The sequence below is a fragment of the Falco punctatus genome (assembly GCF_963210335.1).
Source record: "Falco punctatus genome assembly, chromosome: 7".
Taxonomy (NCBI): domain Eukaryota; kingdom Metazoa; phylum Chordata; class Aves; order Falconiformes; family Falconidae; genus Falco; species Falco punctatus.
In genome coordinates this window covers 24,985,464-25,005,206 of record NC_137587.1, presented here as the reverse complement: position 1 = coordinate 25,005,206, position 19,743 = coordinate 24,985,464, and the positions used below count along the sequence as shown (strand labels likewise).

The window sequence follows — 19,743 nt, the reverse complement described above, 5'->3', positions numbered from 1 at the left end:
TGATCACAACACAGAATAGGACATGCCACCTGGAAGCAGAGAAGTGGTCAGCCACTTCCAACTTCCTCCGCTTGACAGCTTGCTCGGCACAGAAGCATCAAAACAACAGCACTGAGGCTATGAAGTATATATCCAAGGTTGAATTTGCTTCGAGATTGGTCTGATCAAAGCGCTCAGACTTCAGTGTACTGCCAGGCTGTGTGAGGTATATGAAACACAGCAAAACTAACAGCAGGAATGGACTGAATTTAATCCCAGTAGTCAAATGCCCAGGGCCATAGCAAAAATATGAATCTAAACTTTGGTTTGGCATTTTTCTATGCAGCTGACTGATACAGGATCCCATACTTTTAGAAGTGGGAGAGGAGTAATGTAAAACCTAGATTAAAAATTTGAAGCTTGGACCATTTTTTTTTCTGTATTTTTTTTAGCAGGTCAAAGGAGAAACTTTATGCTCCACTGAATTTCCCAGTCCACCTCTGAGTTTAGAAAAATCAGCAGATGCTGCCTTCTAAGTTTGGACATCATAGTTCTCTCCACCAGATTTCAAACACTCTTTTCTAAGATTTGAAAGACCTCTTGCCCTGTGTGGCAATTTTTTAAAAAGTGGGGATTGGGTATATTCCCATGAGATTTTGTCCAAAGTTGTTCTAGGAAGTGTTTAGTTCTGAAGAGATGACTCATTGACCAGATCCACAGAAATCTGTGTCATCAACTCCTTTGCAAATCAAACTCTTCCGCGGCATCTTCAACTGCACAGTCAAGAAATTCTTAAGATTTTATTCTGGACTTAGAAAGCATACTGGAGTTGTTCAATCTCAAAGCAAATGCCAGTTAGCTGTTTTATTATCAGACTGGCTTTTATATTTACAAGCTAAACATGTAACTTGGCATAAGCATAAGAGGGTTCAGTGATTCTAAGAGCAGCACAAACTAATGTATTAAAATAAATGACTAATACAATTATTTCTCTTACCACTATTTTTGCTTTGGATTTGCACAAGAGGTTGTCATTTTTTACCAGGTGCTGAAAACTTCTGCACAGCTTTACAACAAGCATAAAAAAATTCACCTTTCTGCACCTGTGCTCTAATTACAAAATCATATTCCCATTGGTTCACCAGTCTTTTCACCTATCTATTTGTCTTGTTAATATTATCCTTTTGACAAAAAATACACTGTGGATGTTCTAAGTAGGAAAAGTAAGAGACTTACTAGAATCTCAAACCACCCCTCAAGTGTCCATCCATTACAGGATTGATAAAAAGGGTTAAAAAAAAAATCCAATTATGGAGGGAGTGCTCCCACACTTTTTAAATATTATCTATTTTAAATACATAGGTCATGTTCTGTTGGAGTATATATGTGACAAATGCTGAGTTCAGAGTTTTAAAATGACATTTAAGTATGTTTATCCATGTCCCACCAGCTCTGGTAAAAGTGAGGTAAAAGCCTTACTATAGGATTTACTTGTCAATCTATGAACTCTCATTCTGTCCCTCATTCAGATACAAAAAGACAACAGTATAAAACTGTGATTTTCTTGTTTAGAATACTAGCAATTTTTAAAAAGCCATTGAAAGTCAGGAATGCAAAAATTCATTAAAACTGTTTCCCATATTTACAAGAATGGAACTATTCTGTCAGCAGAAGACCCTAATGTGCTCACAGGAGGTTACTCCACGCTGACATTTATAGCCTCAAAGAGTTCTTTTTAGGTAGGCCAGAACAGTCAAGGATGCTTGGGTCTTTGTACTCAAGGTATACTCTTTTTAGTTTCACTGTGTGGAAATGTAACTAACGAATAAAAATTCAACATTAGTTAAGAAATTAGTTTCTTATGAGATGCTTTCAAGAATAATGTAGAAACTCCTGGTGAAAAAATCCTTGCGATGCCAACTACAAAGCTAGTATACATTCATGCAAAAGTGAAAATCACCTTATATATATATGGTACCCTGTGAAATCAGTGGGATCCAATTACTTCTATGTGTGTCTTCTGTTTCTGATGTCATGACAGTCCAAATCTAGCAGATGGTGATGTTTTTCAAGGAATTTTTAAAGCGCTCCTATATATTTACACACACAACTGTCTGGGCTTGGTTATTAAGCAGGACTGCAAATTCTGACATTAATTCTCACTGTACAAAGATTTAGTGTATGGATCACCACCATTGTCAGGCCAAATTCGGAAATGTAATCTGAAAATTGTCAGATTTTGCTTGACAGTAACCACAAATATATCCCCACAGTAAACATCTGAACTCATACATAAAAGTGAAAATTTCTGAAGCCTATCTTACTAGCAATCTTACTATCACAGTTGCTTTTAAAAAAAATAATAAAGTTTTAATTAAAACTAAAAATTTGAAGCCAAATGACATTTTCTCAAATGCAAAATTAAGAAACTAAGAATGTGATATTTTAAAAAGTATTTTGCACTGTTCTGATCGTAACATGCCTTGTGCTTTACACGGAATTTTTGCAGCTCACTAGCTTAGAATGCAAACCAGCACCTCTGGGTATTTTTAAAGGAAAATGAAGGTGGGATGAAAACAAGCTGAGCAGTTTTGTTTATATCAGCATAGGAAACAGCATTTCTAAGAATTTGATTCAGCTAAAGCTCTACATTTTATACAGTTTTAGTGGCAGATGCTATAGTGACAATGAAAGTCACTGAAGTACATGCTGAGGCTTTTTGCAAGTATCATCATGATATGCTGCGTGCTTCTAAGATAGGAGCTATCCCCAGTGTATCAATCATACATAAAGAAGACCAGAGCCTAATTTTCAATCCTCTTATCTCATCCCCCAGTGTCTCCTTTCTCTTCTATATTTTACTGGAAGGAGAGAAAGAAGGTTGCCACAAGATTATTTCTATGGCAGTTTCGACTCCCCCACTGGTTTTCTGCTCCGTGCCTGACTGACACTTAGTTCTGCCTGAAGGACAAGGACAGGACAGACTTCTGAGTGCCAATCAATGGAGCATGCCACATGCTGTAATTGAAAAATACAGTGCTTCTCCAATAATATGAGGACATCATTTTTAGTGCAAAGCTGAGGTAAAGAGAATTGTAAGCGAGTAACATGTAGCTCGCATTTATTTTTATGGCATCTGACTTAACATGGCCAAATGAAATGAACCTGAGCTGCAGCATTTGGATTCAGATCTGAACCGCCTGCAATTGAGCAACACTTAGATCAAGGTTAAGCCCCACCTTTTGTTTCATCTGCAAAGCATGAGACTTTTTCAGCCTAATCATCCTAATCTGATGTCCTGATGTGCCTTCATCCAAGTTATCTGTTGGCTTGGCACACACAACAGCACAGCACAGCAAGCTAGTGTTAGTAAACCTGTGTAAGTATCCAAATTGCACACCTCTAATCTTAGGCTATCTTGTACTATTAAGTACTTAGGCACTTCTTTTATGGAAACTTCAGCAAAACAATGCAGGCCATACTTAGGAAAAGCCTACCCTTCCAAATAGTGCACGCTCCCTCACCTCCCTAAAGCAAGCACAAAGTGGTTAACCACCTGTAGAGAACAACCTTAGCAGTCTGTGGAGCAAGATAAGGAAAGTTGTCCTTAGGGATCCCACTGCTGATAGGAGAAAAAAAAGCATCAGAATGATTTGCCTAAGGTTAAAAAGCAAGTGAGTAGCAGAACGACACTAAATACTACTGCTTCTCTTTTTACCTTCCTTTCTGGCTGCAATTTCTAATGAGAGATGTGGGAAGTTACGTACCTTTCAAAAGGTAAGTAAATGTATTTAGAAATTCTTCATACGACTGCTCATGGCTATTAATAAATTGATCAAGGATGCTGTTGTTTAACAGTTGTTCTCCCATGATCCACACCTTGACAGTCGAACGGGTGTATCTGCTTTAGTAGCCTGCTTCTGCAATAGAATGAGCCGCATGTATCTGCAGGTAGAAAACTGTAGAAAAATTAACTGAGGAGTCACTAATTCACATAGATTTACACCGGAACATCAAATTTTTCTTCCCTCCTTGTGAAATTCTGATCTTGTCAGTGGGACTTCTGACAACAATTCCCCCAAAATTCAAGTGGACATAGTAATCTTAAGTGCAAATGGAGAGACTGTGATCATCTATGCCTGAAATCTATGTCCTCGGGTAATATGGGCCACAGAAGTGTCCAACTCTCTTGCTGGTGTTCATTCCCCCTCATTTTAAGTTGCTCAGTCTTACAACCCCTGCCTTCTTTTCAGAAAGTGACACCACTCACTAGCGTATTGGATTTAACATCTGGGACACCTGTACATTCAAAATTCGGACTGAATCCATCATTCTGCAGGTACACTGCTCACTGTACCATCAAATCCCCTAAACCCAGATTTTGGACAGCATGTTTAAATCATGATGACATCTGTGTGTATGCTGAGACAACACACAGGATGGGGAAGGTATGATGAAACTGGGCAGCTACATAGGAAAACGGGGACCACACCTTGAGAAGGGTGAGAGTGCTGAGAGCTGAAGAAACCCAACAGAGGCTTTTCTGGACTTGAAATCTCCACTCTTCAGTCACACAGCAATACCCTTCCAGCCCATCTTCATCACTTCACCAGACTCTGAGGGAAGTAATGGCCCTGAAAAATCTCTCATTGAAGTATGCTGAACTTAACTTTGCCTCTCACTTATAAAAGCTGTGTAAATGGCACTTTAACAGCTGTGTGATGCCAAATAGTTAATAATGTTACTGATTTTTAATATACATAGGACCAGACTACTAGAAGCAGAAAAACACCCCTGAGAGTGTGGACACACATAACTGACTCATTGTCTCACACAGTGGCAACTTAACTAAAAAGTGTAAATGATCAGTTTACATACATAAATGTGATAAAGATGCAAGAATGCCTTATACACTAAGTGCTTGATTTTCATGTGCTCCTGTGCTGCTTCTCTTGATTTACCACAGCATGAAGAAACGGCTTTTGGGAATGAAAGCTTAATTCTTCAGCAAAACTTCAAATCAATTACACTAAGCAAAGGCTGGCAACCTGATTTTAAAGTTAAATAAGATCGAACAAAAATTGTTCAGAGCCCAGCAGGAAAATAAAGCATGATTTCTAATGTAAAACTCTAATTTTGTTGGATTACCAGCTTGTAAATAAGACTAATGTTCTGAAGATATAAAAACACATGCACACCCACATGACCTAAAGTTTTAAGTTTTCTAATGTTTTACGAAAAACAAAACAGTATTAATCTCCCTGTGGACTGGCCAAGCAAAATATAATTTACCAGACTCTCAGAGTGGCTTATGCAAATTACAGTGGTTTCAGAGGGAAGCAATGCCTTCTACTCATCATTGCTGTTCAGTTATTACAGCCATTAATTGAGGTAAATTTCATTCTATGAAAGACTGCGGTGATTTTTAAGGCTAGAGTCAAAGAAAAAAATGCATATATTTAATCAAGAAAATGGTAATAACTACCTTTTGTTTTTCTTTGGCATCTGGCGTCAAGGATCTCCAAGTCCTTTATAAACACTAATGAAATAAACTTCACAATAGTCCCATGAAGAAGAGCAAACTAATATTATTCCAAGTAACAGATCAAAAAACTGAGTCACCAAGAGTTTAAATGACTTACAAACAAATCAGAGAAGGGCTGGCAGTAAAGCTTAGATTCCTTTACTCTAAAATGCTCTAGGAAGCTAGAAAATTAATAAACAATTTGGGAGAATAGTTGTATCCCTAACCAAGCTGAATGGCAGCTTTCTAAGTGAATATTCTACAGCTACCAAGTCATCAGCCGCAGATTAAGCATCCAGACCAAGCCTTACTAAAACACTTTAGCTCATTTCTACTCTGCTGCACAGCCTCTACTTCCTACAGAACTTGGGAAACTTCACTTCAGATTTTAACATCCTAAACTGTAGAGAAGCAACAGCGCAACAAGGCTTTGGATCGACGCCAGGTTTTGACTCATTATAGTTAGCTGGGAAACGTAGTGCTGACTTCAGCCTGACCAAGTTTTAGCCAAATAATGACTGCAAAATCCTGAACATCAGCCTCATGAAAAAGCAAGCACTGGATGCTGTTAGGATATAATCTAACATTTAATACCAGAAATCTCCTGACATACAGAGATTAAGAATTTATCCCTAAGAGTTTTAAACATATATTTCAGTAAGCCTATGTATTTTAATCGAGCATGCACTTCAATATGTATTCATTGGGAGAAACATCACCAAAACACTGAAGTATTATTTTTAAAATATATAGCATAGAAAATTCCCTGGATATTCCAAGCATGGGAAAAGACTACTTTCTCAAGACTAACGGCTTTTTTTCCACCAGAAAATGGATCAAATTTTTACCCAAGTCAAAGCAGTAAATCCAGAGTACTCTCCCATAGCAAATATAGTTATTACAGGCATTAGTATAGGAGATCTCCTACTAACTATGTCAAAGGTATTCATCTTGGGTTAAGAAAATATAATAAATTGTAATTCATATGCTACATTTCCTTATTATTTCTTCTCAATGGAAAACCAAAGAATATATTTTGGAACATGAGTTCACTAAATTATTCATATTTTAATAAATCCAAAATTGGAAAAGAGGGGAGAAAACCCTATTTGCCATTTTGGCATCCATCCTCCACTGCTCTTTATAAGAACTTCACAGTTTTGCTTCAAAAATCTAAAGCAAGAAATAAAATGCTAACTGGACTACAGAGGTGACAGTTGAACATAGACCTAATCTTCCCTTACACAGCTGTTACTTACGTCTACAGAATCATCTCCTCGTGGAGAGGAAAAAACAGCTAGGTCCTAATAAAAGCCTAGGTTCTGTCAGAAGAACAGCCATTCACTCAAAAAATAGAGAGGAGAGACTGGCAGCTAGAACTACCTGTTGCTCCCTGTTTCCAATTATTTTGAAGAGCTGCAGGATGCTATTGCATCACCCCAAATGAAAGCAAGCACAGAGGATGGTATCTGGATAACACCTACTACACCTGAAACTGAACATATATGGTTATGGTCAATGGTACAATAGAGGTGTTCAGAAACTTACCTCAACCTGTCAAGGTTTTTGTATTTTTCATTTTCATTCCACTTTGGTTTTCTGCTGCTTCCCACCTACTTTATTCATAAGTCTATTGTAAATGAACACCATACTGCATCAGCTGCAGAGAAATTTTGTGATGTGAACAGCTGAAAACAGGCTGACCAGAAGAATCTCACCTTTGCTAAGGAGCTAACCAGTAGATTCTACATAGGTGAAAGGCTTCAGCAATCATCCAGTTCACAGCCTCAAGGCAATGACTCCTTTGAACTGCCATGAAAAAGAAAAAATAATGTACAATAATGGATTGGAATCACCCAAAATTTATGAACTGGCTACAATCACACATCTACAAATGAAATGACTGCATTGTTCTGCTAGTGGGTAACTACTACTGAAATAAAAAACTTATCTTCTTTTTCCCAAAAGGCATCAAACTAACTTGGAGGTTTCAAGGAAAGTAAGTCAAGAATATCTGATCCTTTCCCCACACTGGCTCTGGATAGTTTTAGAATCAAAAATGAGAAAGTGATGCATCCAAGCAGCAACTACAGTTTCTTCTTTTGGCATTTCACTCCTGCTTATCCATCCAAATTAGCGTAATGAGGTTTCTTGAGGCAATCATTCATTAAGTCTTGCTGATCATCAGTAGATTGTGCAAAATCAATTTTATTTCTCAAAATGCAGTCTTCTTCCCACCTGTTTAAGTCAAACCAGAAATCTCTGCATTCAATCACAGAGGCAGGTCAAGTGAGTATTAGCATGATTTCAATTATGCAGTTATTAGTTCTACTAAACAATAAAAAATGTGGTAGAATATAGGCTTCCTGTTTTATGCTGCATTTTTGAGTGCTTTATTAAGTTTCTTCTAAATATAATACAGACAATGAAAAAAAAACCAAGATTCTGAATTTTTAAATGGAAAGAGCAATACGTACACCCACTACAAACTCACAAAAACTTTACACAATTTTTTCTGGGGAAAAAAAAAAACCAACTTCACTAGCATTTCTGGCATAAGTTAAAGTCAGGTTTCCACACCATGACTTTTCCACACCACACCACTTTGCTCTCCCAAAAGTCATTCTTAATGAAAAAAAAAAAGGATAATCAGAAATTTTTATTTATAGATCACTCATAGGTTAATGGTAAACATCACTATTACACCTGTTTGAGAGATTTTATAACCTATGTCTGCTAAAATCACAACACAAATACATTATTTTTACATCTTATACTCTGTTACCACTGGACAATGCCTGATCTTTTTTCCCTATAGAACAAGCACAGTAACTGCACCTGTGACAACTAACTTTTTTCAAAGGAATCTTTGATACTTCAGATCTAACTACCTTCTCATAAAAGCAATGCTACTCTCTTAACAACCCACAACACTGAACTTGAGCATCAATAAAGGTTTTACATGTCAGTCTGCACTAAAGACCTTGATTCTGGGGACTCTCTTGGCCTGGCTAGTTCGGCAGCATAAAAGCTGTCACTAGCAATGGGGTGTGCTGGTAAAGGCAATACAGAAATTATCTCTGCGTGTTGACCACTCATGTAGTTAGGCAATACTACAGGCATATATGCAAGTCTGAAGTGTGTGGTAAGCTGTCAAGGGATCAAGTACGGAACCAAAGCTGTTTCCTGCCTCCTAAGGACAATGCGAAAGCACACTGTGATTCAGGACATTAGAGACTCCTCTCAAACCTGTTCCAGGAGCTATGTAACACATGCTGTCTCTTACAAAAAAAAGGTAACATCCCAATCTTCCCTCTAGACACCAGTACTGTAGAAGTCACACCATGTAATATATATGTTTGTGTAAAGCTTGCTAAAGGAAGCTGATTTAATTACACACAAAATGAGTAACCTAGATCCTGTATTGTTAGCAACTAAAGTAAACTCAATCTGAAGAGCAGGGATTAGTACTTTTGGAGGAAAAGTATCTTGATTTCCACTCCTTGCTTACTACTGTTTACAGACTCAAGGAGACTCTAGAGGAGTATGGATTTGCAGTATTATTACAGCAATAAAGAATGAGGTAACACCTTTGCAAAAGGAATAAGCCTGTATCAGATGACTACAGTCAGAATCAATTTAAACCTAAATGCTGGCTGCTTCCAAAAATGCCACCAACACCCACTCTCCCTCTTCACCCCTTTGCTTTTCTTTCCAGCCTATCTCTTGGCCAGACAAAATAAAATACTGATATAAAACCTGAAAATAAAGTCAGCAAATACCTATTTTCTGTTTAAATACATGTTTTCTGATCTGCCTTGCAGGCATTAAATCATGAGTGCCTGCACAACCAGACAGTGGGAACGTGCAGTGGGAGCAAGGGAAGCATGCAGGATTGCCCCTTCTGGCAGCCTGTCATAGCTGTTAATGCAACCATGAAAGCACAGCCTCACCAGAAACACCAGTCACAAGTGGCCCAGAAAGCTGTGCTTCCTCCACACTAGAAAAGCAGATGTTACCAAGGAAGTCATACCCGCACTACCGCTAGAGGGGTGCAGATCATCAGCCCCCATGGTGCAAAGCGGCATGCACAGCTGGAACTCAAGCCTGTCCTCAATAAATGTCTGTTAGCTATGGACTGCGATCACTATCCATTAACCAGCATCCCAGGACAGCACTTTGAAAGCAGACCAAGTGAAAGGAGTGATGCCAGGAACTCCTACCAGAGAAAGACATAAAATGTTTTTGGTGGGGCAGCACAGGAAGGCTGCAGGCAGTCAACTGTTTCCTTCTTGTCTAGATATCTGTAAAGCTACAGTTGCAAAAGAAAGCCCTCCCTGCTCTACTGTCCTGCCCTACTTTTCTCCCTCCTCCTCCCCGCTACCCATCACCTGCAGGGAAGCAACGTTCCTGGAGTAAACCCGACAGCAGCAAGCTCTGGCCACAAGCAGGTGCAGGTCAACTGAACTATGGGAACAAACTAAAAGAAAAAGCTTCAATTACAAAGGACGCAAACTTTGAGATGAGGTTCCTTGCAGCATCTCTCAATTCAGTGTGATCTGCAACAGCTAATCCTGTTTAAATCAGCTGGATGTTTGCCACTGCCTTCAGCAGGAGTTCTTAAGGGCACACACTTAATGCATCAGCAATTTGTGTGGATGGGAACTGCATCTGCTTGCATAATACTAAGCTTCAGAGGCGACCTTCAGGATGGTCAAAAACACATGCCTCTCATGCCCAGCACCTGTGAGCTTTTAAAGGACATATCTAAGGGCTTTAATTGCAAGCAAGCACATTGATCCTGTTTGATTTCAGTGCTATTATGTCAGTCTCGTACATGATCAGAAGGGTTTTTTAATGAATTTCTAATGCCTTCAAGAGCACTGCTCCCTTTAAAGACCACCTGGAGGCCTACAACAAAGGTAACATTCCCTGTGCACCAAGCACCCCTCCAAAACTCGGTAGCTACTGTTCGCTGGAATGTGATCATCCTAGATGCGACAGTCAAAGCACACCTGGATTCAATCAGCTATTTTAGATGAAGCCTCCAAATAAAGCCCTGTCCCTCACATTAAATACTGTTTACTGATGGTTTTAGATGAGACAGAAAATTGAAGACTGTAGAATGCTAGACTCCCTGTGCCATTTTTCCATAGGTTTCAGCCTGTGAGTCCTGGCTAAATATCCAGGATATTTGCATTCTGGCTGGCTAACCCTACACAAACGAGTAAGGTTGCCCTCCCTCTCCCTGCTGAGCTGGAGTCCATTACTGCAACCCACAAGGAGACAGCTACATACCAGCTCAGAGATGATTGTGTTTTACTGGCAGAAAATATGCTGAAAAGCCTGGAAATTTCTCAATGCCATTTGGAATGATTTGGGATTAAGAAGATATAAACCACATATTATTTTAAGTAATTTATTGCAAAAGAAAAAAATCAAGTGAAACAAAACATTTCCATAACAGTGAGCAATCTGCTGAAAACCTACTACCTATGTCAAGAATAGCAATTACAAAGGTAAAGTCCATTTATTCATTTTTGCATGGGTTCTCTGCCAAATAAATTCAGGATGCAAATCCTAGATGCTCTTGCTATGACCCGGACAGTTCTGAACATTATTTTCCTGCCCTGTAGATACATTATTCTGAAGCTACTTCCTGCAGTGCCTCCAAAGCAGTTTGTCACTGACAGTTACAGAACACCAGCTTGGACAGACCATATCTTCATCCAACACTGACAAGCTGTTGTCAACAAACTTTAATTTTTCCATCTTCTCAGCCACAATAATTGGGAAAATAATTTCTAAAAATAAGGCATGTCACGTGGCAGAAGGAGAATAAAATGAATATAAAATATTAAATGAGACAGATCCGGGGAGGGGGCTGGATTTTTCTCTTAAGCTTTTGTAGATCTTTGATCACAGAACCAAACAAGGGTCAGCCTGTGTCAAGCACTTGGGTAAGAAGCTGTCAAGTATCTAGACGCTACCGAAAATAGAAATAAATGTGATCTGAATGCCCTTACATTTGGGATAAGATCAGTTCTTCAGCATTGAATTCTGTAGTAGAGTCTACTTTTACCTTTGTTTCAGTTGAGAATATGCCATATAGACACTACTGGGCCCAGTGCCTTAGAGCTGCTGTACTTCAGATGAGAAACATCACCACATCCTATCTGCATTACAGCTACTCTAAGTCTCAAGACAGTTTTTGCAAACATTTGGTATGTTTGCTTTGCTGTACTGATCAAATTCCATTTCAAGCTCTTTCTATTCTCACAGCAGTTCCAAATGGGAGACAAGCTATTTCTGAAATACTGCGCTGCAGATATTGTAACTCAGGAGCGAGTGAAGGTAGGGCCGGCAAAACAAAAGCAGGGAGCCACAAAGAGTGAACTGTTTCCCAGGTTCTTATGTTTATTTGCTGTGCTATGCTATGCAAGTGGCTCATCCTCTGTGCCCTAGCACTGCTAGCAGTTGAAAGGATATGTTCCCATAGGACTTCCCAGAGTCTAATTATTTCTTTGTTGGAGAAAAGCACTGTGAAACTGATGAAAAATGCCACAAAAGGGTGCAAAGTTTTATTAGTCTTTTAAGGTCTGATCAGAGGGCCCGTGAAGTAGAAAAAAAGACATTCCTAATTACTTCAGTGGACTCTGAATTGGACTTTTAGTCAGCCCTCACTCACTGGGTTGCACACATTTGTCATTTCCTTTGCTCTGTTTCAATGTCACTACCTACTTGCAGCAGAGCATTCCTGGGAAAAGCAGTAGTACACCAATCAGCAGTAGCTGTTTCCTTTTACTAGCTATTAAAATTACTTTTAATTTTAACTCAAAAATTACTCTAGATGACATTTTTCTGTTACAATAGCACTGAAAAATTCCAAAAAATGTTCATGAGGTTGGCAGGTTTAGCAGTGTAAAAAAAATAAAGGAGCATATTCTACAGACATTTACAATCAACCTAACAGGAATCTACTGTCACTCTGGTCTGGTTCTACTACAAAGAGTTAAAGCTTCTGGAGACTGGCAGGTTTCTTGTTGTGCCATCTAAGGCTGGGGGTAGGGGGGAAACAACATTTCACAGCCGGTTAGCCACAGTAGACTCAGAAGCACATCTGCAAATTACGCAGATAGATTCCCCTCCATCAGGCTGTCTCTCCATGCCACAAGCCCCCAGTGCTGTCAGAGAAGATTCCTCAAAGTGCTCACATTCGAATCCCAATTACATAGAAAGATTTCGGAAGACACAAAAACCCTCTATCAGCCAGGTATGTCTAACTTATTGTTTTGCCCAAAGCAAAACACTTAACGAATGTTTTGAGCAATATTATATAAAATTTCCTTCCTTAAGCCTGTTTATAGAGGACTTCAAAGCTCTGTGGGTGTCTGGATATGACCTTGATTGTGAAGAATTTGGGAACAGCACTTGCTTTTCAGGGTTCTGCTTTTTCATTTTGCAAAGGGAGACTCTGCAGATCAGGCGGAGAAAAAAATCTATATACAATATTGCAAAATAAATTTAATTCTACCATGCATATCTGTATTCATGCCAAGTTAAAAGTAGCTGCAAACTAATGACAGAATTTAATGGTCAGGAATGAGCACTTACCAACTAAGACTCCATGCTATCCTGCAATCCATTCTCTCAGTGTCCAATTAATGCTGTTCAAATACCTTATCTTTGTGTAAATGAAAGGTGCTTGGGGTTTGCTACAGTTCATAAGATCAAATAATTCATTATTTGGTAGCATTCAAATTACTGTGAAATTATTATTAATATGGTATTTTTTAATGGTGACAAATATTAATATGAAACGTCATGCTAAACAACAGTACTGATTATTCATTGTTCTCCTGCTTAAAATGTTTTTGTTGCCTATTTGAGTAAGAGGCACTGCACACAGGTGAACAATTACTACATAGGGTCAAAGAGAACAGTAAGTAGTAAACAGTGTTTGTGAGTGACTCAGTGCCTAAACACAGTGATCTAGTGACATTGTATAAACCCCAGATCTATGAGGACAAAGGACCTATGGGAGACTTGCCACTTTCCATGCAGAAGCTAGAAGAGAAGAGTAACATCCAAAGGCATGTGAAATGCCACTTGATGTTTAGGCACCTGAATCCTACCCCTTGTTTCTAAAACACATTCATCCTATACTTCTCATATATATATAGATATAGATATATACTTTATATAGTTTCTGAAATAATACCCCACATACAAGTTGTAACTATGTCCATCTATTTCCATACTAAGCACATTTCAAACTACATTAGCTAGTGCTTTTAGAAAGCACCTTCTCTCTTCATTTATGATCCTTCTGTAAATACATCTCCCAACGAACCTATCTATATCTGAATTCCTTGTAATCTCTTGTTGACATACAACTAATAACGGGGGGGGGGGGGGGGGGAAACAGTTAAAAATAATGTTTGATTTTAAAATAAAATAGGGGAAAATATTTGTTTTCTTCTTTCTGTTAGTTTAGCTTCTAGGTCAGATCTGTCCAGTTCGCTCCTCAAATACAGGGGTTATAAAAGTAATGCTGAGATTCACTTATTTGTATAATCCTTGGAGCTTCATCTTTTAAAAAATGCTAAATATGATGAAGTATGACTCAAGTCACCATAACTGGTAATTGTTTGTGTAACTCCACCCTTCTCTATTTAACCATCTTCACTTCTCGTACTGTCTTTTCCCCTCTATCTTGTGCTGTCCCACAACAAAGGCATTTGTCACCGCACTAACACTGATGCTAATCCAGCTCCACAGTGACGTGGTTTTGAGCATAAAGCCACAAAAAAACCTTAAAATTTTTGGTTATAAAGTTAGATTGCTACCTTTTGGGATCCCTGAAGCTGCTCAGGGTCAGATGAGCATTGACCCAAAGGAATCAGTGGTGTTGGAAGGTTAGAGGTGGAGGCCAGTATAGCCAAAGATCAACCACACTCTATTAACACACCACAATTAGCATGAACAACCTGGAAAGAAAAAGCAATTCCAGCAAGTGCCTCAGGAGCTACTTCTGCCAGAGAATCTAGGATAAATATTCCCTCCGTTACTTACTGAACTGCTTGCTTACGTAAAGTTCAATAAATATTAAGGAATGACACAGAGGAAGTGTGTTTAAGTATGTTTGTTTAACCAGTAAATTCTGTGTGTTTATCAATCTCACTTTTAATAATTTTCATCCACTCTATATCTTTTCTCCACTCTATATCTGCAACAGTCTCTGCAGATAGTATACTCTTCAGAACTGAGTACTGCTCAATATTTGGGAAATAGTTTGTGAGATTGTGGACAACAGTAATTGTCACATTTGGAGATGCCTGAAGTATATGTAAGAATAAAAATTGAATGCCAGCATTTCAACTAAATTCCTTCCCATTTTTAATACTCTCGTTAGACTTAAAATGCAAACCAGCAGACAAATGTAGAACACTATTGTTACAAAATACAGAATACTTACAGATGTGCCCGTGGCATCTTCAGTATGGAAGACATACTTTTCTGAAGACCCTATGAAAACCAAGAAGCTAAGTAACGACACAATATGAAAGAGACAAAGGAAATCTAACACAGTAAACTCAACTTAGTACAAGCTCCTCTAACACCACCATTTTTGAATGGTTGTAAGAAACAAGCAGCAGAGATTTCTGTTTAGCCTGTCGCCTGAAGGTAAATAACTTGGCAATTTTTTCTTCATGCAAATAATACGAACAAAACCTGCTATGTATACTGACATGCTCAGAATGGGGCTCTCTATAATTTAATTAACTCATAACTGAACTTCACCTGCACCCCAGTACTTCCAAAAAGGAATCCAAATGTGCAAAACCACCAGCACCTTCACAGCAGAGAGATAAGGACTGGCTACACAGTGAATAGAACCTGATCATGATCTTTGGGTGATTCCACAACATGCAAAAAGACATGACAGCTATTCCACAGATTATTTTTTTAACAGAGTCAGTAGGGGTTATGCCTCCTCTGTCTGTGTGCTCTGGCCTAAGCATATCTGACCAAGCTTACCTACCTTTGAAAGCATTTAATGACAGATGTGCATTTTAGCACAGCAGTTTGCATACCAGTTTCTGCACAGACAGTACAGGAGTGAGGCATAACAGTTCCTGTGGTGCATGAGAACATGCAAAGATGGTAATTTGATATAGTCAGTGTCATCAGTTCCCGTAATTTTACAGTGACTCTCATTAGGTACATATGCTGTTTCAGAGCCCCCAGGTTTTGATGTCACATGACTAGAAGATACCCATCCCTCTTTATAAAAGAAACCCTGTGTGTCTGATATTTGTTGTTAGAGCAAAATGAAAAGCAGGAGCAAGGAAAATATGAATCCTAAAGATTTCAAAACAGGGAATTACATTTTAAAATGTAGAAGTTTGGGGGTTATGGGGTTGTTTGTTTTGAGTTTTTTCAAATATTGTATTTGAAAGCTAGTTCACACCTTTACATTTTGGGGATTTGGCAAAGTCTGGGACAGAGAACTTGCATGTTTACTAAAAGGCACAGCTCTGCTGTCACCAAGGACAGTGCCAATGAACCAGTCAGTTTCCCTTTCTGGTGTCTGCACTCCCCAAAGCTCACTCAGTGTTACTATCCAGGCTGACTACAGCAACACTTTCAAATTTTTGTAGAAACCAGGGAAAAAAGCAAAAGATACCTCTTGAAACCTGCTCATGAAAGCATGAGCAAACATCAGAGGTGAAGAATTTGATCACAGTATGAAAACCTCTGGCAGCTGGACTCCCAAGCCACACAGCTACCTCAAGCTGGCACAAGTGTGCGAGACTCACCCCAGCACTAACAGCTTCTACACCTCTGCCACTGCAATGATACCTGCGTGGTTAGAAATACAGCTGGCACCGGCTGCTCCTACGCGTCTCCAACAAATCTTGATGTTTTCTTTGTAAACCTGCAAAATGTTCAACTGGAGTTTGCATTCGCCTATGTACGCACTTACTTCAGCTCACCGACTCCGCGACACGACGGCAATTCCCCGGCCAGGGGCCGGGCTCAGGGGCCTGGAAGGGAGGGGACCCCCCACTCTTACCACAACCGGGGTGCTCTCTCGGGGAGCAGGCGGGCCCCTCAGGCTGGCGGGCCCGGGGCCGTCTGGGGGCGCAGGCGCCCGGCCCGCCCGCGGCTGACCCCAGGGCCCGGGGCCGTGCGACCCCCGCCCTTCCCTGCAAACCCCGCGCCGCCAGCTAAGGCGGCCTGCGGCACCGGGCGGCTGCAGCCCGGCCAGCCCGGCAGCCCCGGGGCGAGAAACCGGCAGGAAACTGCCCGCTCTGTGTCATCCCCGCCGCTGCTCCCTCCGCCCTCGGACCTCCGGCGCCGAATCCCGCCGCCGGGACACCCGACCCCCCCCCGACCGACCGCCGGCGACCCCGGTCCTGCGGCCCCACTCACCCGCCGCCTGCCCGTGCCCGCGAACCCCTTCGCCCCGGGGCCCCACGGCCGGGAGGTCGGGCGCCGCGCCGGGCCAGGCCGGGCCGAGGCGCCAAGCGCGAACTACCGGTCCCAGCAGGCGCCGGGGCCGCCGTTCCCATGGCAGCGGCCGGGCCCGCAGCAGCGCAGCGCCGCGGGGAGCGGCCCGGGGGCCGTACGGGCGTTAGGCGCTAACAGGCCGTAGCTGGTACAAAATCCCGCCGAACACACAGCTCTGGCTTGATTCGTGTCTTGAGTAGCAGAAGCGGGTCTCTTTTGGGGTCTCAAAGTGCGAACTGAAATACAACTTCAATACAATGTCTTAAGTACTCCTAAACAACGCTCGTGGGCTCTAAAGCATGTTTCATCTGTTTCTTTTGTCGCTTGTTTTCTCAGGCACTGACCACACTATGGCCCAGTCAGACAAAATGTTGCTGCAGGTGGTGTCAGCCTCCAGTAATTCATCCTTGCTTCAGCCAGGCTTCTCCCTCCTGAATTTTGATGGGCATGTTTTCTTCTTTGGGCAGAAAGGATGGCCAAAGAGGTCCTGTCCCACTGGTGTTTTCCTCCTCGATATAAAGCAGGATGAATTCAAAATGAAACCAGCCACCTTCTCTAAAGACTCCTGTTACCTCCCCCCTCTCCGCTACCCTGCTCTTTGCACACTCAGAGGCAATGCAGAGTCTGATGACTGCCAATATATCATCCATGGTGGGAAAACACCTAATAATGACATTTCTGATAAGGCTTACGTTATGAGTCTGGTAAGCAAAAACAGCAAGAAAACCATGTTCCAATGCATTGAGAAAGACCTGGGTGGAGATGTCCCTGAAGCTAGATACGGTCATACAATTAACGTAGTTCATAGCCGGGGAAAAAGCGTGAGTGTTATATTTGGAGGGAGGTCATACACTCCTCTTGCACAAAGAACCACTGAAAAATGGAACAGTGTAGTTGACTGTTTGCCATCTGTGTTTCTCGTTGATTTTGAATTTGGATGCTGTACATCATACATACTTCCAGAGCTTCAAGATGGACTTGCTTTCCATGTTTCTGTTGCCAGAAACGATACAGTCTACATTTTGGGAGGTCATTCACTTCAAAATAACACCAGGTCCCCCAGCTTGTACAAGCTGAAAGTTGATCTCCCACTGGGCAGCCCAGCTGTTACCTGCACCATCTTGCCAGGGGGAATATCTGTGTCAAGTGCTATAGTGACTCAAATGAGTGATACTGAATTTGTCCTTGTTGGGGGCTACCAGTCTGACAGCCAGAAACGGTTGGCGTGTAACACAATAGTTCTGGAAGACAGTAAGATAGAGATTCTTGAAAGGGTGGGCCCAGACTGGACACAAGATATTAAACACTGCAGGGTGTGGTTTGGCTATGATATGGGCAAAGGGTCTGTATTGCTGGGCATTCCAGGGGCCAACAAACAGTTAATCTCAGATGCTCACTACTTCTACATTTTGAGATGCAAAGGAGCAGAAGATGACAAGGAGGAAGAACTGACGACAGAAATTTGCAGTCAAACATCGACTGAAGACCCTGGAGACTCCACTCCATTTGAAGATTCGGAAGAGTTTTGTTTTAGTGCTGAAGCCAGTAGCTTTGATGTTGATGATACTGACACTTACAATGAAGATGATGAAGAAGATGAATCAGAAACGGGCTACTGGATCACCTGCTCTGCCAGTTGCAATATTGACATTAACACCTGGGTCCCTTTCTATTCGACAGAGCTCAACAAGCCGGCAATGATCCTGTGTTCCAGTGGGACTGGCCACTGGGTCCACGCACAATGTATGGATCTCTCAGAGAGCATGCTCCTACGTCTTTCAGAAGCAAATGTCAAGTACTTCTGTAATGAGCATGTTCACCTTAATAAAGGGCTACAAACTCCCAAAAAGGTGCACCTGAAAAAGCAACCCATGAAACCATTGCGCAAAAAGACAACCATGAAGTTAACAACGCCAACAAAAAAGTCCTTTCTTCGGAGATTGTTTGAATAGATTTACACTGATGATTTGTATTCACCTGGGAGGAAATGCAGTCTCAAAGACAGCTAGTAATGGTTCAAGCAGAATGGATTATTGGAGCTCAAAGAGATCTTTTCATTTAATTCATTTCAATTATCTCAATATTTCAGTTAGATTTCAAAGCTCATGAATTTATTTTGTCTCGTGTATTTTTGTGATATCTGGATAGGAACCCCATCACAGAGGACATTGTACAAACAATGGTAACTGGTAATTGTGTGGTGTATTTTATGCTGTAACTTACTCCCCAGTTATCCCCAGTGAGTTTAATGGAACTGTTGGTAGAATAAGACATTATCCCATGTACTCAGTGCTGTTAGCATCTGTCCATAAAGGACATTCTATTACCGATTTAAATTTTTTATCTTATTGAGTAGTTTTAGAAGTATTTGGCCTAATTTATAGCTGCATTACTCCAATTTTATGTTTGTGTAATGAAATAAAATTAGACTAATTATTCTGGTTTTAAATGAAAGTGGTGGCTTAAATCCCTTGTGTCAGAAGTAATGAAATATTCAGACGCTGAGGGTCATTTTTCTTCAGGGACATCCATTATGGAAAGCTTACATATGGAGCATTTAATTCTGGATAATTAATTTTTGATTTTGAGAGGTATTGAATGATTATATGCCAGTTTTGGCTACAGTTGTGGAACATCATCTCATAGCAAAAATCAAATTGCTTTTTTTAAACTACTGTGCTCAACAACTGCTTTGTGTTTGTATTTTTGAAAATCTAGTAAGC

The 19,743-nt window shown here is 40.5% G+C and overlaps 2 protein-coding genes across 23 annotated transcripts in view; one reads left to right on the top strand and one right to left on the bottom strand.

Annotated features, from left to right (window-relative positions):
• The window catches only part of IFTAP (intraflagellar transport associated protein), a 48,652-nt gene extending 31,575 nt beyond the window's left edge, over window positions 1-17,077 (bottom strand). Inside the window, exons 1-8 of one of the 22 annotated variants that reach the window (XM_080397532.1) lie at window positions 16,943-17,075; window positions 16,327-16,445; window positions 14,982-15,031; window positions 7,222-7,312; window positions 7,052-7,133; window positions 5,465-5,531; window positions 4,472-4,613; window positions 3,747-3,938 (exon numbers count right to left, since the gene is read on the bottom strand). In XM_080397532.1, coding sequence (XP_080253658.1) covers window positions 3,747-3,849 — 103 coding nt within the window. In that variant the 5' untranslated portion in view covers window positions 3,850-3,938; window positions 4,472-4,613; window positions 5,465-5,531; ... (3 more) ...; window positions 16,327-16,445; window positions 16,943-17,075. Of the gene's footprint in view, window positions 1-3,746; window positions 3,939-4,471; window positions 4,614-5,464; window positions 5,532-7,051; window positions 7,134-7,221; window positions 7,313-14,981; window positions 15,032-16,326; window positions 16,446-16,942 lie in introns of all 22 variants that reach the window. The other 21 variants (XM_080397531.1, XM_080397519.1, XM_080397525.1 and 18 more) reach the window with 21 other exon arrangements.
• Window positions 7,319-18,985, top strand: RAG2 (recombination activating 2). Its single transcript, XM_080397504.1, has 2 exons — window positions 7,319-12,776; window positions 17,357-18,985. The coding sequence occupies exon 2, from the start codon at window positions 17,371-17,373 to the stop codon at window positions 18,970-18,972; it is 1,602 nt and encodes a 533-aa protein (XP_080253630.1). The 5' UTR covers window positions 7,319-12,776; window positions 17,357-17,370; the 3' UTR covers window positions 18,973-18,985.
• The last annotated feature ends 758 nt before the right edge of the window (window positions 18,986-19,743 follow it).

What these genes read in the sequence shown, in the direction of transcription:
- RAG2 (XM_080397504.1), top strand. Translation starts at nt 17,371, where the DNA reads ATGGCCCAGTCAGACAAAATGTTGCTGCAGGTGGTGTCAGCCTCCAGT.